Source organism: Puma concolor, chromosome A2 (assembly GCF_028749965.1).
Source record: "Puma concolor isolate L17-30 chromosome A2, mPumCon1.1.hap2, whole genome shotgun sequence".
In the NCBI taxonomy this organism is placed as follows: domain Eukaryota; kingdom Metazoa; phylum Chordata; class Mammalia; order Carnivora; family Felidae; genus Puma; species Puma concolor.
Window position 1 is genome coordinate 38319129 of NC_141668.1, and position 24242 is coordinate 38343370.

At 35.3% G+C, this 24242-nt stretch overlaps 1 protein-coding gene across 1 annotated transcript in view; it reads left to right on the forward strand.

Moving 5' to 3' along the window:
• SAMTOR (S-adenosylmethionine sensor upstream of mTORC1) overlaps positions 1–23378 on the forward strand; it is an 86333-nt gene extending 62955 nt beyond the window's left edge. The window contains exons 4-5 of the mRNA XM_025929498.2: positions 8331–8445; positions 20149–23378. Of these exons, the coding sequence (XP_025785283.1) occupies positions 8331–8445; positions 20149–20778 (745 nt within the window). The 3' untranslated portion in view covers positions 20779–23378. The remainder of the gene's footprint in view (positions 1–8330; positions 8446–20148) is intronic.
• The last annotated feature ends 864 nt before the right edge of the window (positions 23379–24242 follow it).

A 24242-nucleotide genomic window follows, 5' to 3' on the forward strand; every position in this document is an offset into this window, starting at 1 on the left:
TAAATCTTAAAAATGTCAAAGAACTGATAAAGCCAAAATGCTAATTCTGACAGGAACCCAGAAGTTATCAGAGCTCAACGTTGCCTTTGTCCTGAGAGTGTTTGTCCAAACTGGCAAACTTAAACTTTGGTTTTCATGCTCCAATGATACAGTTAAAGCTCCAAATAGCTGCTTTCTCAGTTTAAGGGTGATCCAGAGTAAATCTACCCCATTCGCCCAGAGTGTGACAGGCCCCAGCAAGTTGAAACTACAGGACATCCCTCCAAAGCATACTCATAGTCCAAATTTACATCCCTAGGGTAATCCAAAAATCTTCAGACCCTAAATTTATTTAATTGAAAGTGGCCCTACACTGGTGGTACACCTGGTTGCTGGACAGAAGCAAAAATAAATACCTTTGCTCAAAAATCTTCATATGTAATATAAGAAAAATAAACAGTTCAGAGTAAAAACTAAGTAGGGGAGCCTGAGTGGCTCAGCCCATGATCTTGCAGTTTATGGGATTGAGCCGAGTGTCAGTTCCGAGCCTGCTTGGGATTCTCTCTCTCTGTCCCTCCCCTACTCGTGCATACCTGCACACTCTCAAAATAAACTTTAAAAACAAATGTTGAGGGGTGCCTGGGTGGCTCAGTGGGTTGAGTGTCTGACTCGATTTCTGCTTGGATCATGATCCCAGGGTCATGGGATTGAGCCCTGCCTCAGACTCTGCACTGAGTGTGGAGCCTGCTTTAAGATATTCTCCCTTTCTCTCCCTCTCTCTCCCTCTGTCTCTCTCCCTCTGTCTCTCTCTCCCTCTGTCTCTCTCTCCCTCTCTCTCTCTCTCTCTCTCTCCCTGGAGACAATAAGAGACTGTTAAATACAAAGAATAAACTGAGGGTTGATGGGAATGGGGGGGTGGGGAAAATGGGTGATAAGCATTAAGGAGGACACTTTTTGGGATGAGTCCTGGGTGTTACATGTAGGTGATGAATCACTGGATTCTACTCCTGAAGCCAAGACTACACTGTATGTTAACTAACTTGAGAATAAACTTAAAAAAAAAAAAAAAAAAAAAAGATTCTCTCTCTCCCTCTCTCTGTCTCTATCTCTCTCTGTCTCTCTGGCTCTCTCCCTCTCCCCCTCTCCCCTCTGCCCCCTCCCCCACTCTCGGGCTCTCTCTCTGTGTGTGAAATAAAAAAAATAAAATAAATTTTTTAAAATGTTGGAAATTTTAGAGTATATTCTTTTTTTTTTTAATATACCTGACACACAGTGTTACTTTAGTTTCAGGTGTATAGCATAGTGATTTGACAACTTTATACCTTATGCTATGATCGCAAATATGCCTACCATCTGTCACCATGCAATGCTATCACAATACCATTGACTGTATTCCCCATGCTATAGCTTCTTATCCCTGTGACTTATTCATTCCATAACTGGAAGCCTCTGTATCCCCACTGCCATTTCACTCATTTTACCCATTCCCCCTGCCTTCTCTGGCAACCATCAGTTTGCTCTCTGTATTTATGGGTCCATTTCTGTTTTCGTTTATTCATTTGCTTTTTAGATTCCACATATAAGTGAAATCATGTGGAATTCATCCTTCTCTGTCTGGCTTACTTCACTTAGCTTAATACCCTCTGGGTCCTTCCATAGTGTCACAAATGGCAAGGTTTCAATCTTTTTTATGGCTGAGTAATATTCCTGTGTGTGTGTGTGTGTGTGTGTGTGTGTATACACGCCACATCTTTATCCATTTATCTACCAATGGAAACGGGAAACGGGTTGCTTCTGTATTTTGGCTACTGTACATAATGCTGCAATAAACATAGGGGTGCATTTTTCTTTTCAAAAAATTATTTTCATATTTGGGTAAATACTCAGCAGTGGAACTACTGGATCATATGGTAGCTCTATTTTTAATTTTTTGAGGAATTTCCTTACTGTTTTCCACAAGGCTATACCAGTCTGCATTCCCACCAGCAGTGCACAAGGGTTCCTTTTTTCTCCACATCCTTGCCAACACTTGTTATTTCTTGTTTTTTTGATTCTAGCCATTTTGACAGGTGTTAATAATAGCTCACTGTGGTTTTGATTTGCATTTCTCTAATTAGTGATGTTGAGCATCTTCCAGATGTCTTTTGGTCATCTGTATGTCTTCTTTGGAAAAATGTCTCTTCAGATCCTCTGCCCGTTTTTTAATTGGATTATTTGTTTTTTGGTGTTGAGTTGTATGCTTGAGGAGATGTATCTACAAAAATATTGCTTGGACCAATGTTAAAGAGTTTACTGGCCAGGTTTCCTTTGGAGAGTTTTATGGTTTCATGTCTCACATTTTAGTCTTTAATTAATTTTGAGTTTATTTTTGTGTATGGTGTAAGAAAGTTGTCCAGTTCTATTCTTTTGCATGTAGCTGTCTAGTTTTCCAAACATTTCTTAATGAGATGGTCTTTTTCCATTGTATATTTTTTGCTTTGTTGTAGATTAATTGACCATTTAAGCTCGGGTTGAGTTGATTTCTGAACTCTTTATTCTTACATTGATCTATTGTCTGATTTTGTGCCAGTAGCATACTGTTTGATTACTACAGCTGTGTAGTATATCTTGAAATCTGGGATTATGATACCTTCAGCTTTTTCTTCCTTCTCAAGATTGTTGTGGTGATTCAGGGTCTTTTGTGGTTCCATACAAATTTAGTATTTTTTGTTCTAGTTTGAAAAATGCTTTTAGTATTTTGATAGGGGTTGCACTGAATTTGGGATTGCTTTGGGTAGTATGGATGTTTTAGCAGTATTCTTCCATGGTTATGGAGTATCTTTCCATTGATCTGTTTTATCTTCAGTTTCTTTCATCATTGTTTTATAGTTTTCAGAGGACAGGTCTTTCCCCTACTTGGTTAAGTTTATTTCTAGGTATTTTATAGTTTTTGTTGTGATGGTAAATGGGATAGTTTTTCTGCTCTTTTATTAATAGTGTAAGAAACATAACCAATTTCTGTGTATTAATTTTGTATCCTGAAACTTTACTGAATTCATTTATTCTAGTAGTTCTTTGGTATAGTATTCAGGGTTTTTTATTTATACTGTCATGTCATCTGCAAATAATGAGAGTTTTGCTTCTTCCTTACCAATTTGGATGCTTTTTATTTCTTTTCCCTGTGTGATTGCCGTGGCTGGGACTTCCAGTACTATGTTGAATAAAAGTGGTGAGAGTGGACATCCTTGTCTCCTTCTTGATCTTAGAGGAAAGGCTTTCATTTTTTTCTACCATTGAATATGATGTTAGCTCTGGGTTTTTCATATGTGACCTTTATTATGTTGAGGTTTTTCCCTCTAAACTGACTTTTTTGAGAGTTTTTATCACTAACAGATGTTGAATTTTGTCAGATGCTTTTTCTGCATCTATTGAGATAAGATTTTTATCCTTTTTGTTGATGCTCTGTATCATGTTGATTTGCTGACATTGGAGCATCCTTGCATCCCTGGAGTACTTCCCACTTGATCATGGTGAATGATCCTTTTAATGGATTGTTGAATGCAAAGATTTGCTAATATTCTGTTAAGGATATTTGCAGCTGTTTATCAAGAATGTTGGCCTATAGTTTTCTGTTTTCGTAGTGTCTTTGGTAATTCTGGCCTTGTAGAATGAATTTGGGAATCTTTCTTCCTCATCAGGTTTTTGGACTACTTGAAGAGGAATAGATATTAATTTTTCTTCAAATAATGGTAGACTTACTTCACTTGTGAATCCACATAGTCCTTGACTTTTGTTTATTGGGAGGTTTTTTTTTTTTATTGCTGACTGAATTTTGTTACTAGCAATCAATGTATTCAGATTTTCTATGTCTTGCTGATTCAATTTTGGAAGATTGTGTATTTCTAGGAATTTATCCATTTTTTTTGTAAGTTGTCCGGTTTTTGACATAAAATTTTCCTAATACTGTCTTTTGTTTCTCTTTCATTTCTGATTTATTTGAATCCTCTTTTTCCTGGTAAGCCTGTCTGAAGGTTTATCAACTTCATTTATCTTTTCAAAGAATCACCTCTTGGTTTTATTCACATTTTCTTTTGTTGGGTCTCTTTAATTTATTTCTGCTCCAATCTTTATTATTTCCTTCCTTTTACTAACCTTGGCCTTTGTTCTTTTTCTAGTTTCTTTAGGTAAAAGGTTAGATTGTTTCTTGTGGTATACCTGTGTCACTCTAAATGTCCTTTTAGAACTGCTTTCCCTGTATCCAGATTATGAACCATTGTATTCTTGTTTTCATTTTGCTCCATATACCTTTGATTTCTTTATCAACTCATTGGCTGTTTAGTAGCATGTTGTTTAATCTCCACTTGGGTTTTTTTTCCAGTTTTTTTCTTGTGATTGATATCTAGTTTCATACCTTTGTGGTCACAAAAGATGCATGATATGATTTCAATGTTAAATTTATTGAGTCTTGCATTATGGCCCAACACATGATCTGTCCTGGAGAATGTTTCCTGTATACTTAAAAAGAATGATTATTCTGTTGTTTTTAGATGAAGTGGTCTGTGTTTATCTGTTAAGTTCATTTGGTCTCATGTGTTACTCAAAGAGGTTTTTTTTGTTGATTTTCTGCCTGTTTGATGTATCCATTGGTGTAGGTAGGGTGTTAAAGTCCTATTGTTACTATATTATTCTCAGTTTTTCCATTTATATCTTCATATTTGCTTTATGTCTTTAGGTCCTCCAATGTTGAGAGCATAGATAATTACAATTGCTACATCCAGTTGTTGGATTGACCCCTTTATCATTAGATAGTACCTTTGTGTTTTGTTAGTCTCTGTTTTAAGGTCTACTTTGTCTAATACAAGTATCGGTACCATGGCCTTCCCCTCCCCCCCCCCCCACCTTGCTTCCATTTGCATGGAATTTCTCTTCTCATCCTTTCACTTTCAGTCTGTGTGTAAATCTAAAGTGAGTCTCCTGAGGGCAGCGTATAGATACATCTTGTTTTTTCTCCATTCCACCATCCTTTATCTTTCAGTTGATGCATTTAGACCATTTACATTTAAAGTAATTATTATTGATAGGTGTCTCCTTATTGTCATTTAGTTAATTTTTTCCTGGTATTTCTAGTTCTCTCTGTTCCCTTCTTCTTCTCTTGGTCTATTTGTGACTGAAGACTTTCTGTAGTATTCTTGATTTTTTTTCCCTTTATTTTTTGTGTAACTATCATAGATTTTGGGTTTGTGGTTACTATAAGGTTCATATAAAGCATCCTAAGTGTTTAACAGTCTTAAGTTAATGGTCACTTAAGTTAGAACACATTTTAAAAGAACTTTTTACTACCCCCCACCACATTTTATATATATGTTGCCATATTTTACATATTTTTATTGATAATTTTCTTCTTATGGCCTCTTCTTTTCCATTTAAAGTATTCCGTTTAACATTTCTTATAAGGCTAGTTTAGTGGTGATAAACTCCTTTAACTTTTGTTTGGGAGACTTTCTTTCTCCTTCAATTTTGAATGATAATCATGCTGGAAAGAGTATTCTTCATTGCAGGTTTTTTCCTTTCAGTTCTTTGAATATAAGGATTGCCTTATGGGTTTTCCATTATATATAACTTTTTGTTTCTCTCTTGCTTCTTTTCTCAGTCTTTAACCTCTAACATTTTAATTACCACATGTCACAGTATTGACCTCCTTTATGTAACCAGCAATGAAGCATGAAACTTTTAAAAACATTTATGCAAGAAAGAAGAATGTCACATAAGCAAATGTGTAGTACAAAACTATATTATTTAGGCATGTGGCCATAGGTTAAGACTGTAAAAGAAAATGAAGAGTATGATTACCATGAAAATCAACATAGTGGCTACCATTACATGAAGGGTTGAGGGATGTCATCAGGGAGTGTCATGCTTCCAGGGTGTAGGCAATGTTTTATTTCTTGACCTGGATGGTAATTACTTGGATGTTGACTTTGTGATTATTTAAACTGTAAATATGCTTGATGCAAATAAAAAATTAAGGAGCTAAACCAAAGAATTTGAAATGAACTTAGAGCGTACTGATAATTAATAAGTCCATGGTACTGCTATTGGTGGTTGTTATCATAATGTTGAATTAACTTGAATGATTTAGAATACTCCATCCAGATAGAAAATTTAATTTACAAGAAGCACTTTTTAAGAGACTATCAGAAATGTTTTGCTATCCAGTTTACCAGAACAAACTATTATATAATTTAATATGAGGAAAATTCTACTTTTACTATGTTCAGGAAGATCACTAGTGGATGAGCCACAAAAAATTCCATCTGTGGCATTAACAGCTAACAATATTTACCACTTTTTGAGCACTTGCCATGTGGCAAATATTGGTCAAGTATTACAAATGTGTGATCTCATTTAATCTTGGAAATAACTCATTAGTGTGGGTACCCCATTAGTGTGTCCCCATATTACACATGTCAAGGGCAGAATCTGGTTTTGATCTTAATCTCTCTGATTCCAGAACTCTTGTTCTTAGTCCCTATAATCTTGAGGCTAGGGTTATCTAATACTGTATATATAATGTTACTATTGTTCTAGATTTTCATTTATTCTAACTTGTTATGATTTGGGTATTCAAGTTTTTATCAATTTAGCAACAAACGTCAGCTAAATACCAGGTATTTCTGTGGCCACTATCTACTGGATCTTTTGCTCTGTTTAGCAGCTTGGAACCTGTGCCACAGGAGTTTACTGGCCTTACTTCCTTAAACCTAATGTATTGCACTATTTCAAGTATTACCAAACTGAATTCTCAACTTTACACATTTTTTGTGTTCTATGCATCACCCAAACTACATACTAATTTGTTTCCTGAGTGGCTGTAGTACATGAAATTACCTCTTGAGCCCTATGAGCAGCTCTTTTAACTGGTAGAGTTGCTAGCTATTCCTTTCAAGAACTAACATTCATCTGGAGGTCATTGTCAGAAGTATTGAGTTTTTCTACAGATACAGAAAATGAAGGGCCTCTTCAGCTAACTTCCTATTATAACCTTAGACCCTTATAGCTCTTCTTCACATGAGTTTTTAAAATTTTTAAAACAAAATATTTTAATTAGTTCATATTGTTTTTATGTTGCTATACACTGCCATGTACTCTGTGAAATGGTGAGTATGGTCATTTCTATAAAATGTTAGGACATGAAGCTCTTGGTAAAAAAATGTAATCCCTAGTTTTTGCATTCCTTTTCTGGAAAAAAAAAAAAAAGTCGACCTTGTTACTTTGACTTCTAGTACCTTTTTCAGCTTAACCTTCTGTCAATAGTTTAATGTCTCCCAGTGGATCCAAAGGAAAATGGTAGCCAAATGTCAGGAAGAGAACCTGTACAGGTTTTCTCTACCCTTACATTTCAAACCAAGATTCTATTTTTACCCAATTATTCTCCTATATTTTATTTTTCCAGTATGTTCTCATAAATCTTGTAAAGGAAATTGTATTATCACTGGAAATGGCATATTGTGTCCCGCTTAATTTTATTATTGCTTTACTGTCTGAACACTAGAAGTGTGGGCTTGGGTCCAATAAAAAATCCACTGTTTTCTTTATTCTTAATTGCTGCTACATAGATTGTTATAAAGTTGGTTGCCTGCAATAAGTATCATAGTTATTTCTGATTTCGTTTACCTTCTTTTTCTACCATTTTTTGGGCATGAGCACACAATTAAAATTTTTCCTTCAAAAAATATGATTTGTGATTTCCTCTTTGATCTCTTGTAATTTACAGAGACAAATTAAACTGAAGTCCAAGGATATTATTATTGACTAATGAGATTTGATTTGTGAAGGCATTCTTTATCTGTAAGGACAATTTTCAAAGAGTGGTCTCGGGATTTTAGACACTTGAGGATTTCTGTGGGTGAAAAATTATTTTTACAATAATACTAACTTTACTTATTCTTTCTCTCATGAGTATAAAGTAGGGTTTTCCAAACTATAGGGTGTGTGATGTTACAACAGCCTGAACACAAAAGCCCATATGAGAATTCATCTGTCTTCTATTATGCCAGGCATTAAAGAGACTTGAAAAAATGTGAAACATCTCTTCATTTTTTATTATCTATATACATTTTCAAAATCCTATTGCTTATGTTAAATAAATGAACTGTTTTTTCACTATTCAGTTTTCATATGGTATTATTGGTACCTACATCCCACATGTACGAAAGGTCTGTAGGTCCTCAGTTATGTTTAAATGTGTAAAAGGATCTTGAGACCAAAAACTTAGTCAATGATTTACCTTATCTTTTTCTCAAATGTTTGAATTTTTTTCTTATATTTGATTTTATCCTATAAAAGGCAAACTGAAAATAATCTATTTTTAGGTTGCTACAGACCTCAGGAAAGATCAGATTACTTGATGTTGGCAGCTGCTTTAACCCATTTCTGAAGTTTGAAGAATTTCTAACTGTTGGCATAGATATTGTACCTGCTGTAGAGGTATGCATAGTTCTATTTTGTTTTGAGACTTGAAGATCTTACGCATATACTTACCAAGAAAAAAGCAATGTCTTTAGTGAAATAGCAAGTATGTTTCCTATGCACAAGTTGATAAATTTTTAGTCAAAAGCAAATTCGTATTCCATAAAAATTTTTGAGCATTTAGTTGACAAATATGGTACTGGTTAAAATAATACTGGCTTTTATTTTGTTTCCTGGTTGTCTATTTTTGTAATCAAGAGACTAATAAATTGCAAAGATTTCCAGGTAGCTATAAGGTTTGGGCTTTTTGTATTTATCCTTTTTTGAAGTGTACTGTGATATGGAGCCATTATGGAATAATGTCCAGAGCAAGGACTTTGGAGACCATCAAAACTTTATTACATCGCAGCTATTTGTACATAGATGAAACTAGTTAAATTGTTTTCTCTACTTTTAAAATAGATTTTTTTTCTTCATGACATAAGTTGTTTGCCATTTTACTTTTGATAAAGCATTACACACCAAAAATTGACAAATTGAATTTAAAAAAAAAGTCTATTTTTGACAGAGCTAGGGAGGGGCAGAGAGAGACACACAGAATCTGAAATAGGCTCCAAGCTCTGAGCTGTCAACACAGCACCCGACCTGGGGCTCAAACTCAAAGACCATAAGATCATGCCCTGAGCCAAACTCGGAAGCTTAACCAACTGAGCCACCCACGTGCCCCACAAATTGCATTTTTAATGTTTTAAAGAGAGTATGTGTTACAGTGTAAACTGGGTTAGGGATTGGTTTTCAGTCTGCTATATGCCTAGCACCTAGGAATGCCTAGTACATGAAGTACTCATTAAATACTTCTTGAACAAAATAATGGAAACTTATGTTCAACCTGGGGTTCCATCTCTGAGCCTGTTTCCTCATCTGTATGGTGGAGTTAGTGATGGAGCACATTCATAGCACCATTGTAATATGTACTTGAGAAGAAGTATTTAAAACACCTAGCACAGTGCCTGTTACCTAAGTGAGTGCTAGATGGTTGCCATTATTATTGAAAAGTTCCTGCATGGAGATTCAACTTTCATTTGATTTTTTTCTTGAATTTTTAATGAAGAAATGCTAATAAAACTTACCATTATCTCTACTTCTGAAAGGTGGACAAATGTTTGCTTTATGGTAAAACAGCTGTTCTTAGCTTATCACTGCAGAGAATTCCTGTGCCTTCAGGAGCTATACTGTTAAAATATATTGGGCTTTGTACATGGATTTTCTTCTTTCCTCAAGACACACATTAGAGATGTCCTTTAGGGACCCATTTGCTCTAAACCTTGGGCTTAAATACTAAATTTGTTTATAGATAGGGCTATAAACTTTCAACTGTAAAATCACTGGGGTAGGCAAAAGAACTAACTATACAGAAGTTCAGTAGCATCAGGCTTCCACAGGTCCAGAATGCTATAACTAATTTTAAGATGAAGGGCCTTTTACTTCCAGTCAAGATGGAGTAACCTACCTCAAACAACACAAAGTGGACAAAATACACACAATAATTTACAAGTCATTTGATATCAGGTAATAAAGGACAATGATCAGTGAGAGACAAAAATAAATGATTTGAGCCCCACTATTGTACCATCATTTGGCCTTTAGAGTTTCTAGGACATGACCCAGAGAAGGAATCCCAAGCAGGGCCCAAATGTTTCCCTGAGTTGTGGAGACAGAGCTGAGAGTCCTGGGGAGAATAAGGCAGCTAGGGTTCATAGGAAAGAGTACCAATTATATGAGAGCTGCACAGAGGGAAAACTCCAGAGACCTGGAGGGCCAAGAGTCCTCCTTGAGTTCTCAGCTGAGTACTGATCAGTATATGACATGAATGAGAAAACTACAAGAGACGTTAAGTACCACTCGAAAAGGGTAGAGGTTTTAGTGCCTGGCACTCACATAGGGTGGAAATAGTACCTGTTTCCATCAGCCACACTGGAAACCTAAAAAATCACAGTGCATTGGGTAGAGTACAAACAAGAGTCTTGCCTGAGTACCGGGAAATAATTAGCTTTAGACTGAATAATGGTCTAGTCCCACCTAACAAATCATAGAAGACCCCAAAGGATCAAAGTGTTTCCAGGTAATTTAACTGCATCCCAGAACAAAGCTCAAGAATATTTATAGCAGTACAATGCCATCCAGCACCCAGAAAGGTAAAAATCCACCATGTTGGACATCCAATAAAAAAATAGGCAGCCATAGGACCCATGGCAAGGAGATAAATCAACAGAGACCAACCCTGAACTGACAGAGATGTTAAAATCAGGAAACAAGGACATTAAAATAGGCTCAGTATGACTGTATCCTATATGTACAAAAAGTGTAGAGACACAGAACATACTTTAAATACCAAATGTAACTTCTAGAGATAGATACTATCATACTCTGCCCTCTTGATCTCCTCTTGGCTCTGTAGCCTAAGGGATCATGTGTTCCTTGTACCATGGCAATGTAATAGTATAGTCCATATCACCCAGAAAGGAGCTCATACTCCCTGTCTGGCACCTCAGTTTTTGTGACTACTGTCAGAGTAAATCTCTGTATCACCTGGCTCTGGTGGCCAGTGAAACTTAACACTCATGGGTCCCACAGAACTGTTATCAATGAGGAAAGTTCCTAAACAGCTGTCACCCCTAGGGTACAGCAAGAGGCATCAGATCCAGGAGCGCAGTCTTACTGTGAAGGAAGATTATTAGCTAATCACCACGACTGCAGCCTGAGTGGCAGACTTCTAATTAAACACAAGATGGGGCTGACTATAATCCTTTCCAGAGATTTCTGAGGGTGGGCACTGTCTTTGAGCTCAGTCTCTGCTGTGCTAAGTGCCATGGTCTCCTGGAGGGGAGCTATACACACATCTATTGTGCCAGTTTTTGCAGCTGCCTCCTGGGGAACACCCCTTGATCACCTGGCTCTGGGATGGGGGTAGAGGACTTGCATTCTTGGGTCCCATGAGACCCTGGCAGTTGGAGAGATTGTTCTTGGCAGGTTAGCAGGCTCCCACCCCGAGAGCACTGCACAGACAGCAGACTGAAGCACATTCCCCAATATTTCTGTGAAGGAGACCTCTTTGCTTCTTCTGGGGCTTTAGCCTGGAGACCTGTTTCAGGTTTGGCACACATTTAATGTCAAACAGACCTGCTCTCAAGAAACATAGGCTGAGGATGCCATCTTGTATTCCCCCTCTGCCTTGCTCCACCTCACTACTGTCACCCAGAAAAGACCTTACACACTCCTCTGGAGCCCTGATCTCTTTGCCACCCAGGGGATGCCTCCAGATTGCCTGGTTCTCAAGGCCAGAGGGGGCTTACATTTGTGGTCCCACAGGACTGTATATATTTGCATATTTTTAAAACCTGATGCCTGAAGGTCTGGCTTCTAGTCAGCCTGAATCTAGGTGCTGAGATCATCCCCCACCAAGACACTGACAGGTCTTAACACATCCTCAACTACTGGGAGCTGTTAAAAATGTAATAGGCTGCTTGGACAAGCATAAAGGTTTGAAAGACAACCAAGATCTGAGGCAGGGTTGAATAACAAGTTTCATCTCCTAACAAGACCACCCCTTCAAGACTGGCTTCAAGAGGCTATCGTGTCATCTGCTATATAGAAACCAACAGAGTCAAGTAAAATGAAGAAAGAGAGGAATACATTCCAAATGGAAAAAAACAAGTTACAAGTACAGGAGGAAAAAATTAATGAAATGGAGAGAAGTAATTTGGATTCATTGTCAGGTAAAGTAATGGTCATGAAGATGCTCACCAAACTGGGGAGAAGAATGAATTAACACAGTGAGAATTTCAACAAAGAGACGGAAAATATTAGAAGGTACCAAGTAGAAGTCACAGAGCTTTAGAATATACATACTGAATTAAAAAATACACCAGAGGCATTCACCATGAGACTAGAAGTAGCAGAAGCATCAATCAACTTGAAGACAAGGCAGTGGAACTCACACATTCAGAGCAGCATAAAGAAAAAGAATGAAAAAAGGAGATAATATTAAAAGCAACAAGAGAAAAACAACTTACTACATACAAATGAACTCCCTTAAGTCAAGTCTATAAGCAGATTTTCCAGCAGGAACTTTGCAGGCCAGATGGGTATAGCATTTTATATTCATGGGACTGAAAGAAAAAATATTGCCACCCAAGGACTTTACCTGGCAAAGTTACCATTCAGAAGTGGAGAAACTATTACAACACTGATGAAAAAAATTGGAGACGACACATACGTTGGGAGAGCAGATATTGTTTAAACATCTATACTACCAAGAGCAATCTACACATTTAATGTAATCCCTGTCAAAATACCAACAGCATTTTTTCATGGAACTAGAACAAAGACCCCTAAAATTGTACAGAACCACAAAAGACCTGAATAGCTAAAGCAGTCTTGAAATATAAAAATAAAACTGGAAGTATCACAATTCCAGCTTCAGGTTATAGTTGAAAGCTGTAGTAATCCAAACAGTGATGTACTGGCATATAAACATAGACACTCAGATCAACAGAATACAATAGAAAAACTAGAAATAAACCCACAATTATGTCAATTATTCTTTGACAAAGAAGGAATGAATATCCAATGGGAAAAAAAGTTTCTTCAAATAACATTTGGAAAATTGGAAAATTACATGCAAAAGAATAAAACTAGACAACTTTCTCATTATACACAAAAATAAACTCGAAATGGATTAAAAACCAAAATGTGATACCTGAAACCATAATTAAGTCCTAGAAAAGACTATAAGTAGTAATTTCTCTTATGACATCAGCCATAATAACATTTTTCTAGATTGGTCTCCTAAGGCAAGAGAAACAAAAGCAAAGGTAAACCATTAGGACTACATCAAAATATAAAGCTTCTGCACAGTGAAGGAAACAATCAACAAAACTAAAAGACAACCTACTGAATGGGAGAAGATATTTTGCAACAGACAAATTCCATTAATGGTTAGTACTCAAAATATAAAACTTACACAACTCAACACCCAAAAAATAACCCAGTCAAAAAATGTGCAAAAGGTATGAACAAACACTTCTCCAGGAAGACATACAGATGACCAACAGACACATCAAAAGATGCTCAACATCACTGACAAGGCAAATGAAATCAAAACTACAATGAGCTATCACCTCACACCTGTCAGAATAAATTGTGGAAGCAGCCCAAGTGTCCATCAATAGGTGAATGGTCAAAGTGGTGTGTGTATGTTTGTGTGTATACATACACACACACACACATACATACAATAGAATATTAGCCATAAAAAATGAAATCTTGCCACTTGCAACAGTGTGCATGGAGCTAGTCAGAGAAAGACAGTGCTAATGCAAAATAAACCAGTCAGAGAAAGACAAGTACCATATGATCGCACTCTTATGTGGAATAAGAAACAAATGAGCAAAGGAGGAAAAAAAGAAAGAGAGAGAAAGCACCAAACCTAGAAACAGACTCTTAACCATAGAGAACTGACAGTTGTCAGAGAGGAGGTGGATAGATAGGCAAAATAGGTGATGGGGATTAAAGAGCCACTTATGAAAAACATAAATCATTTTGGGGATAATTGAGGACATTTGGGTATGTACTGCATATTTAAAATCAACAGTAAATGTCTAGGTGTGAATGGGAAAAAAAAAAAAAAAAAAAAAGGAGAAAGGGAGTTTTCCAGACCAACAAAGCTAAAGGAGTTCATCACCACTTACCTGGCCCTTGAAGTTATGTTAAAAGAACTTCTTTAAGCTGAAAATAAAGAGCACTAATTAGTATTTTAAAAATATGAAAGAATAAAGCTCACTGGAAAGGTTAACATATAGTAAACATAATAGTTTAGTCACTTATAAAGTATGAAGATTAAAAGACAAAAATGGTAAAAAAATAAATAAATAAGTGTGATTATAACAGTTAAAGGGCACACAAGATTTAAAGATACAAAATGTGGTATGAAAATGTAAAACATGGGGATGAGTAATCATGTTAAGCTTCACAATGGGATCAACCTTAAGTTGTCGGCTTAAAATAGACTCTTAGAGATCTGAGTTGCTATATGTAATCTCATAGTAACCAACAATAAAAACTTATACTAAATATATGAAAGAGAAAGAGAAAGGAAAATAAGCATACCACTAAGAAAGTCATCAAACCACAAAGGAAGAGAGCAAGAGAAGAAACCAACAGAGTAGAACTACAGAAAACCAGAAAATAATTATCAAAATGGAAATAAGCACACACCTATCAATAATTACTTCAAATGTAAATGTACCAACTTCTCTAGTAAAAAGACAGATTGGCTGAATGGATAAAAAAAAAAAAAACACTCTAATAAAAGGCAGAGACTGTCAAATTGAATAAGAAAATGAAACAACAAACAAAAACAATGGCCAAATATATTCTGTCTGTAAGAAATGCACTTCAGGGGTGCATGGGTGGTTCATTTGCTTAAGCCTCCAGCTTTTGATTTCCACTTAGGTCATGATCTCATGGTTTGTGAGTTCAAGCCCTGCATTGGGCTCTGCTCTGGCAGTACAGAGCGAGCCTGTTTGGGATTCTCTCCCTTCCTCTCTCTCTCTCTCTGCCTTTCCCCCTGAGCTCTATCTCAAAATAAATAAAACTTTAAAAAATGCACTTATAAACATACAAATAGATTGAGAGGCTAAACAAAAAGAAAGTTCATGTGGCTACATTATAATCAGACAAAGCAAATGACAGAGCAAAGATTATTACCAGCAATAAAGAGGTTATTTCAGAATAATAAAAAGGTCAACTCATCAAGAGTACAGAATAATCCTAAACATTCATGTACCTAAAAACAGCTTAAATACATAAACCAAAAACTGAAAATAGCAAGGAGAAACAGACATTTATAAAATTATAGTGAGGTATTAATACCCCTGTCTCAATAATTGATATAAAAATTACAGCATCAAAGAAGAACCCATCAGAGAAATTAGAGTATATTTTGGAATGAAGAGAAATAAAAACTTAAGAGATCAGAATGTGTATGATGTCACTAAATCACTGAAGCACTACGTAGGGGAAAATTATAGCCCTGTACACCTTTATTAGAAAATAGCAAAGGTTTCAAAGCAATGACAACAAATTTCCAACCAGAAACAGACAAAAAAGGCACACTAAATTCCAAGTATGAAAAAGAAAACCAAGTTATCAGAGCAGAAATCAAGGAGATAGAAAACTTGGAGATAAACACCTTGGAAAATTGATAAAAGGAAAAGCTAGCTCTTTGAGAAGTGATAAACCACTAAAACCACACAGAAGTATGTTTCACTTTGAGAAGTGATAAACCACAAAATAGATAAACCACTAGCCATACTAAGAAAAAGAAGTTATATCATTACTGATTTTACCAATATTAAGAGGATAAAAAGGAGATATTGTTAACAATTTTATGCCAATAAATTTCACAACTTAAGTGAAATGGAAAAATTCCCTGCAAGACATACTACCAAAGTTTATTCATGAAGAAATAAATAATCTGAACGGCCCTAAATGCATTAAAGAAATTTAAATAGACAGTTACAAACTTGTCCAAAAAAGAAAATTTCAGGCCTACATCGCTTCACTGGTAAAATCAACTAACAGTAAGGAAGAAATACCAATTCTACACAAACTCTTTCATAAAATTGAAATGGATGGTATATTACCCAATGTCTTCTAAAAGGCCAGAGACTTTATGAACATACATGTAAAGTGTTCTATACAAAGTTATAGCATGTTGAATGCAACTATATTTCAAAGCAGGTAATGTATCATGACCAAGTTTTGTTTGCAAGATTGGTTTAACTTCAAAAAACTATTTTTTCACCTTAGCACACTAATAAAGATCTCAATAGACATAGGAAAAACATTTGATAAAAATCCAAACATTCTTTCCTTATGAAAACCCTCAGAAGGAATTCAACTGAATTCTGTCACCCTGGTAAAGGCTGTCTGAAAAACCTACAGCTAACATCATACTTAATAATAAAACAAAAATGCTTTCCCCACTAGAACAAGGAAAGAATATGTACCTTCGCCACTTCTATATAGCATTCTCTGTAAATTCTACCCAGTGCAATAGAGACAGAAAAAAAAAAAAAAAGCAGTAATAGGCATCAAGATTGGAAAGAACTAAAGCTGTATTTATTCATGCATGACATTGAACATATATTATTCTATGGAATCTAGAGAGAAGCCAGTAGAATAAATGAGTTTAGCAGAGTTGCAAGATAAAAGATCAATATACAAGAGTCAACTGTGTGTATACACACGCAAACTCACCTACACACACTAGCCACAATCAATTAAAAATTAAACATAATACCATCTACAATAGCATCAAAAATATGAAATACTTAACATATTTATATAAAATATTTCACATAAAGCTGATAAAAGATGGGAGAAAACCTATATATTGCAAACTGTAAGTTATTTTAATGTTTTTAATGTTTAATTTTGAAAGAGAGAAAACGATTGGGGGAGGGGCAGAGAGAGACACAGAATCTGAAGCAGGCTCCAAGCTCCAAGTTGTCAGCACAGAGCCAGCCCTGGGGCTCGAACTCATGAACTATGAGATCATGACCTGAGCCAAAGTGGGATGCTTAACTGACTGAGGCACCCAAGTGCCCAAAAACTGTTCATTATTGAGAGAAATTAAAGAAGACCTAAGTAGAGAAATATACCATGTTTATTCATGGAAGAACTCAATATTGTAAATATATCAGTTTTCTCAATACCTATTCATAGATTCAGGGCAATCTTGATCAAAATCCTAGCAGGCTTTTTTGTAAAAGTTGAAAAACTTACTCTAAAATTTGTGAGGAAATTCAAAGAACCTAGAATAGCTAAAACAACTTTTTAAAAGGACAGTGTTTGAGAGTAACACTACCTGACTTCATAATTTTAAAGGTACAGTAATCAAAACACTGCAGTATTGGTGTCGAGAGTATCAATGAAGTATAAGAGAGGGCCCACAAATAAGACCAAATTTATGGACTACTAATTTTCAACCCAGATGGAAAAGATAGCCTTTTCAACAAATGGCTGGAAGAACTGAATATCCATATACAAAAGAAAAAACTTTAGTCCATACTTCACACCATATACAAAAATAAACTCAGATTATGTACTTCAATGTGAAACATACAGCTATAGAAGTTTCAGAAGAAAACATTGAAAAAAAAAAACTTCCTAATGTTGGGTCAGGAAAAATTTCTTAGATATGACACCAAAAATAGTCCATTATTAAGGAATAAATTATAAATTGGTCTTCATCACAATGTAAAATGTTTCCTCTTCAAAGACCTTGTTAAAAGAATAAAAGACAGCCACAATCTGAGAGTATTTTTTTTAAATATGAAATTTATAGTCAAATTGGTTTCCATACAACAATCAACAAAACTAAAAGGCAACCAATGGAATGGGAAAAGATATTCGCAAATGACATATCGGACAAAGGGCTAGTATCCAAAATCTATAAAGAGCTCACCAAACTCCACACCTGAAAAACAAATAGTCCAGTGAAGAAATGGGCAGAAGACACGAAGAGACACTTCTCTAAAGAAGACATCCAGATGGCCAACAGGCACATGAGAAGATGCTCAACATCGCTCCTCATCAGGGAAATACAAATCAAAACCACCCTCAGATAATCACCTCACGCCAGTCAGAGTGGCTAAAATGAACAAGTCAGGAGACTGTAGATGCTGGAGAGGATGTGGAGAAACGGGAACCCTCTTGCACTGTTGGTGGGAATGCAGACTGGTGCAGTCACTGTGGAAAACAGTGTGGAGGTTCATCAAAAAATTAAAAATAGATCTACCCTGTGAACCAACAATAGCACTGCTAGGAATTTACCTGAGAGTATTTTCAAGTCCTACATCTGATTAAGAACTCGTGTCCAGAATAAAGAACTCTCAGAACTAATAAAACAGGTTTGTTTGTTTTTTTTAAATGTAAAACAACCCAATTATTAAGTGAGCAAAAGATTTAAATAAACACTTGACCAAAGAAGATATCCAGATGGCAAATAAGTACATGTAAAGAAGATAAATATCACTACCTATTAAGAAAATGCAAGTTAAAACCACAATATACCACTACACACCTCTGTTACAATGATTTTAAAGTGTAAAAGGCTAGCTATCCCAGGTGTTGGTGAGTATTTGGAGGAACTGGAATTCCCATACACTCCTGGTGGGAATGAAAAACTGTTTAACTACTTTTGAAAACAGTTTTGGAGTTTCTTTAAAAGTTAAACATACACCTACTAGTATATGATCCAGCCACGCCTTTCCTGGATACTTACTCCAGAGAAATGAAAGCATGTCCATTGAAAGTCAAACAGGAATATTCGTAGCAGCTTAAGTTAGAATAGCCAAAAGTTAGAAATAGCCCAGATGTACATAAACAGTATGTGAACAAACTGTGATATATTCTTAATGCGGTAGCATACCTTACAGCAATTAAAAAGGAACTGTCAATACATGTAAAACAGTGGATGAATCTCAAGAAAATCGTACTAGGTGAAAGAAGCGAGACAAATCAACAATACATTATTGTGTCTTATTCCATTTATATAAAATTCTATGAAATACAAACTATAGTGATAGAAATCACATGAATGATTGCCTAGTGGTGAAGAAGAACAGGAAGGGTACAAGGCAGGGATTATAAAGGCTCATGAGGAAGCTTTCAGGAGGTGTTAGGTCTATTCATTAACTTAATTGTGGAATGGTTTCATGAATGTTTAAATGTCAAAAACTTATCAAGGAGTACCTTTTAAATACGCTTGTGCATCAGTTAATACTTGTTTGTACATCAGTTATGCTTCAGTAAATAGCAAATCGAAGAAAAACATACATCTTTTTCTGTGTAATAGAACTTTACATCTCACTTTGCCTAATCTGTAGTGCACATACATGACCGGCTTGTCCAGCTACTAGCAAGAATAAGGCACTAAACTAATCTATGAAAAGGGCAACTAATTTTTATCTAATTTTAAATTTTTATTCTGGGTCATTTTCATGGAGTTGTAGTATTCAGCAAATTATGTAGTGCTGTTTATTCCCTTAGTTGTGGTGTTTCCCATGGTCATTGAAGTTAATTTTAATGTGTTGTTTTAAACCAGGTATTAACTTTTTGATAGAATAAATGTAATAATTAAAATTACTTTTAAGATAGCTAATGGTTTCAATGACATTTTTCATTATTTCAAAAGTTTTGGTGTTCTTCTTTTACCAACTTATAATGCCCCTTTCTTTTATTATCCTCTTTGATGTCCTTGATTCATCTTTATTTCATGGTATTTCTTGTTTAAAGTATTTACATTGACCTGTTTTTGATAACTGTAAATGTTGAAGTGAATGTAAATATGATTAAGTTTAGATAAATCATTCCTGTAAACTCTTACGCAAATTAAATTTCAAATTGTTCAACAGAAATATTTAGTTTTTTAATGATGAATACAAGTTCTCCAGGCTTGATTACTCTTCAAGATTATTGTGAGTAAAAGTTTAGGTTCAGTGTCTGTACAAGTGGAATAATTTAGAAGGGAAAGGTTCAAAAGTAAAGGTTGGATTATGTAGAAATGCTGTGAAATAGTTCGTTGTAAAATCTGTGTAATAGGATGGAAGTAATTTTCAAATTCTTAATGAGTCCTTTTTTCCCTTTCTGCAGAGTGTATATAAATGTGACTTCCTGAACTTGCAGCTTCAGCAGCCACTCCAGCTTGCACAGGATGCTATAGATGCCTTTTTAAAGCAGCTGAAAAACCCTATTGATTCTCTTCCTGGAGAACTTTTCCATGTGGTTGTTTTCTCTCTTCTTCTTTCTTATTTTCCATCACCTTACCAACGATGGATTTGCTGCAAGAAAGCCCATGAACTGTTAGTGTTAAATGGTTTATTGCTTATCATCACACCTGATTCCTCCCATCAGAACCGTCATGCTATGATGATGAAAAGCTGGAAGATTGCTATAGAGTCCCTGGGCTTTAAACGTTTCAAGTATTCAAAGTTTTCACATATGCATTTGATGGCATTTAGAAAAATCTCCCTAAAGACCACAAGTGACTTGGTTAGTAGGAACTACCCAGGAATGTTATATATTCCTCAAGATTTCAACAGTATAGAAGAGGAGGAATATTCTAACCCTTCCTGCTACGTTCGATCAGATATAGAAGATGAACAACTAGCATATGGTTTCACAGAGCTCCCTGATGCTCCATATGACTCAGATTCTGGAGAAAGTCAAGCCAGCTCTATTCCTTTCTATGAGCTAGAAGATCCCATATTACTTTTAAGTTAATATCAAAGTAAAAGGCCCTTTCAGTCCAGACTCCTAAACTAATTGCTTACACTAATCAGAAATACTAACACGAACTCAGTACTTAAAACCTGGTTTGCATAGAAAAAATGCAAAGGTTTACAGAGTTTGCTATTTTTTTCTACTTCTGGATTTTAAAATTTATTCTTATATAGAAAGCTTAAAGTTTCATGCAGAGTGACTCCTGTCATAGCAGAAACCACTGTTACTTTAGCATTTAGCACTAAGATATCATAGAAAGGTACCTTTTTTTCTTTAGTGCTATTGTGAAAAATGAAGCGTAACTTGCTATGTATTTTCCCTTTTTTAATCTTTTCAGTGTTGACTTTAAACCATTGCAATGAGAAAAGATATGTAGAAAGCTGTAGCTTGCACTTTGATGACTCACAAGTTAAATGTGACACAGATAGATTGGCTTAGTTGTTTTGTGATGCACTTACTCTCTTTTCTAGCTAAATTGTTATCTGTTACAGAAAGCCATTTTCTGTTCAGTTTTGTCTGATGACCTGCATTTCTTCAACTTTATAGAATTCATCTTTTTTTTCTCTCTCTCTTTTGCTCATTTGGCAGCAGACACTTGGGGAAAGATTTCTAATCTTTCTAGTCCCCCAAGTATTTCTAATCCCCCAAGTATTCTAAATCCATTAGTACAAGACAATAAACACCATTGCCAAAGTAGAATGTTCATATCTTTCATATTGATTTAGGCCTTGGTGTTAAGTGTATCTAACTGTGAGAATTCACTCTTTTTTAAATTTAGGTTTCATTTCCAGAATTTTCTATTTAAGCAAGGGACAATACTCAATCCTGACCTGAAACACCTTGGTGAAAGGGTTTGCACTTGTCAGAGTTTATGTTCTGTCTAGACCAGCCATGTTAGGGTCCTCACCTTTCCATTAAGGAGGTGTGCTGCACTACTAGTCTGGAATTACATAGAAAAATTCTACATTAACCCTCTGCTAGTGAGCTCATAACATGGTTTTGACCTTTCGGTATTCTAATTTCTATCAGAATTCTAGCAGAAAATTTTCTTTGAATACATAAACCATTAGTTGGCTGTGGGAATTTTCCCTTTCCACAATAAGTGACTTTCTGTGTTTCTGAATCAGAAGCAAGTGATTAAGGAGAAAATTATGTCCAAACAAGACAAGATAAGTTTAAATAGCTGAGAACATTTAGTCCACATTGTCTTGTCAGCCAGCAATTGTCATGTAAACTATCATTTTTAAGAGTGCCACTGTGTGGATTTTTTTTCAAGTGGTTGATACATTAAAATTACCTCATACTGAGGTTTTTGCACTGAAATATCACAGTTTCAGAATTCATGGTTAATGTTGTGTGTGTATGTGTGTGTGTGTGTGTGTGTGTGTGTTTTTAAAGGAAACTTGCATTTTCAATAGTTGATCCTAAATTTCATAAACTGCACTTCTTTGGTAAAACTGACATTTTGTGCTTATTGTGAGTTGCCGTAGTTAACTTTGAATGTCAAACTTTACTTAGAAATACAAAATTTACCCTTTAAGATATAAATGATTGCGTATATATGCCCAATATTTCAAATTAAATTTCACATTCTAAATTAATGAAAGTTACAGGATTGTAATTAACCTACAAAGGTCAGTTGACTAAATGTAATATCGATTACTCAAATATGCGAGAAATAACATGAAATGTTTCATTTACTTTCAATAGCTTAAGAGTCAATAATTAGGATTGACTTTTCTTTCCAATTAAGCACTATGAGTCACATCTTGTAGCTCCCACAAAAGAAGGAAAAAAAAAAAACAGCATTAAGGTAACACAAAACTGTGTTTTGTTAGTACCTCTTTTACCATACTGCCCATTTCCTTTGGTTTGGTTAAATACTATCTTAAGGGCAAAGAAAACAATGTATCTCATTAAAGTGCTTTGAAAGTAAATGACAACATTGGTTTTGAGAGGCTGGTGTAAGTATGACCTTGGAGTCAGCCTTTGTGTTACAGCTAAAATGTTGGTGCTATAAATTCCTCTGATTGTTTACAGATGTTGATTCTGCTTATGCTCCAAAGTGTGCATGATGTATTTTAAGTAGTACTTTAAAGAAAAGTCTGTTTATAAAACCTACTCCCACTTAGTATAAATTTGTTTGGATTTATAAATATCATTTGTTTCTGTAAATTCAGCTTCAAATTAGGTTGGTACAGAATTTAAACTAATACATTTTCCACCAAAGCCAATTAACGTTTAAGTGTTAAAATATAAGCAGTCCTGCAGCTTGCTGCCAGATTGTATATGTAATGAGAGGAGACGTTAACAGAGCCTTCTAATACTGTATTGGTACTCCCAAGAATGATTTCATTTGGATACAAGTTTTAAGGGGTCTCCTGTCTCACAACAGGAGTCTCCAAAAGAATTTGGAGTTTCAAAAATAAATGATCATTTGGTTAGATTCTTCAGGATCATGACTAGATCAAAAGTGGTTTATATCATAGTTGCCAAACAGTGGGAGGTGGCATACCTGAAAAATGTATGTTTGTGTTTGTTGTATTTTTTCACTTTTTGTGAACAAAGCACATTTATTAAAAATTTTAAATTTTCTAATATTCATTGTGTACTGCTTGTAACCGGAAAATTTTGTGGTCTTTGACCCATCTTACTAAATGATTTTGGAATTGGGATGCAGTTTAGAATCTGAATCACATCTGCAATTTTCCAGCTGCATTCATCTACCCAAATTTCTTAATTCCATAAATTCATTCACCAAGATCCAGAAAGTCAATTGACTACCAGATTGATAAGCAGCATGACAATACATGACAAGTATTAACAAGCATAAATTCTAGTTCATTTTATGTCTACTTTCCTTGAAAATTGATTATATGAGAAAGAAGTGTATTAGTTATTTTAGTGCAGCAAATGGCTTTCTCATGAGATCAAACAGTTCTTTATGGAACAAATGTTTGAAATCTACTACACAGTATGCTGAGGAAACATCAGGATTGGGGTGGTCACAGTCCCCTGTTTCTGTGGAATTTATGATCTAATGGAGAAGAAAAGCATTCTACATGGGGTTAATACCTCCATCTAGGAATGATTGCCTACTGATAGATCTTTGACCCTGCTCAAGTCCCTTAATTTGTTTACCAAAAATGGAACAAAATACAAGAAAGTTTTAAACACAACTGTATAACACATTACAAACAATGCAGATAAGAGGGCTATATTGTTCATCTCTCTAGAAAAGTGCAAGCTACAAACCAATTCTCTGATGGTAAAAGGCAGGTAAAAAAAGGGGGGGGGGTGAATCAAGCTTTTACTTCATTTCCCCACATTTTTCTGAGCACAGTGCTACAATGGTATTCCTCTTCAAGGGCCCACACACTAACATTTGGTTCCTTTTAGGTGTTACAAATTGTTAGATGATAGCAAAGGTGGAGACAAAATTTTCTTACTAGTCCAAAACACAA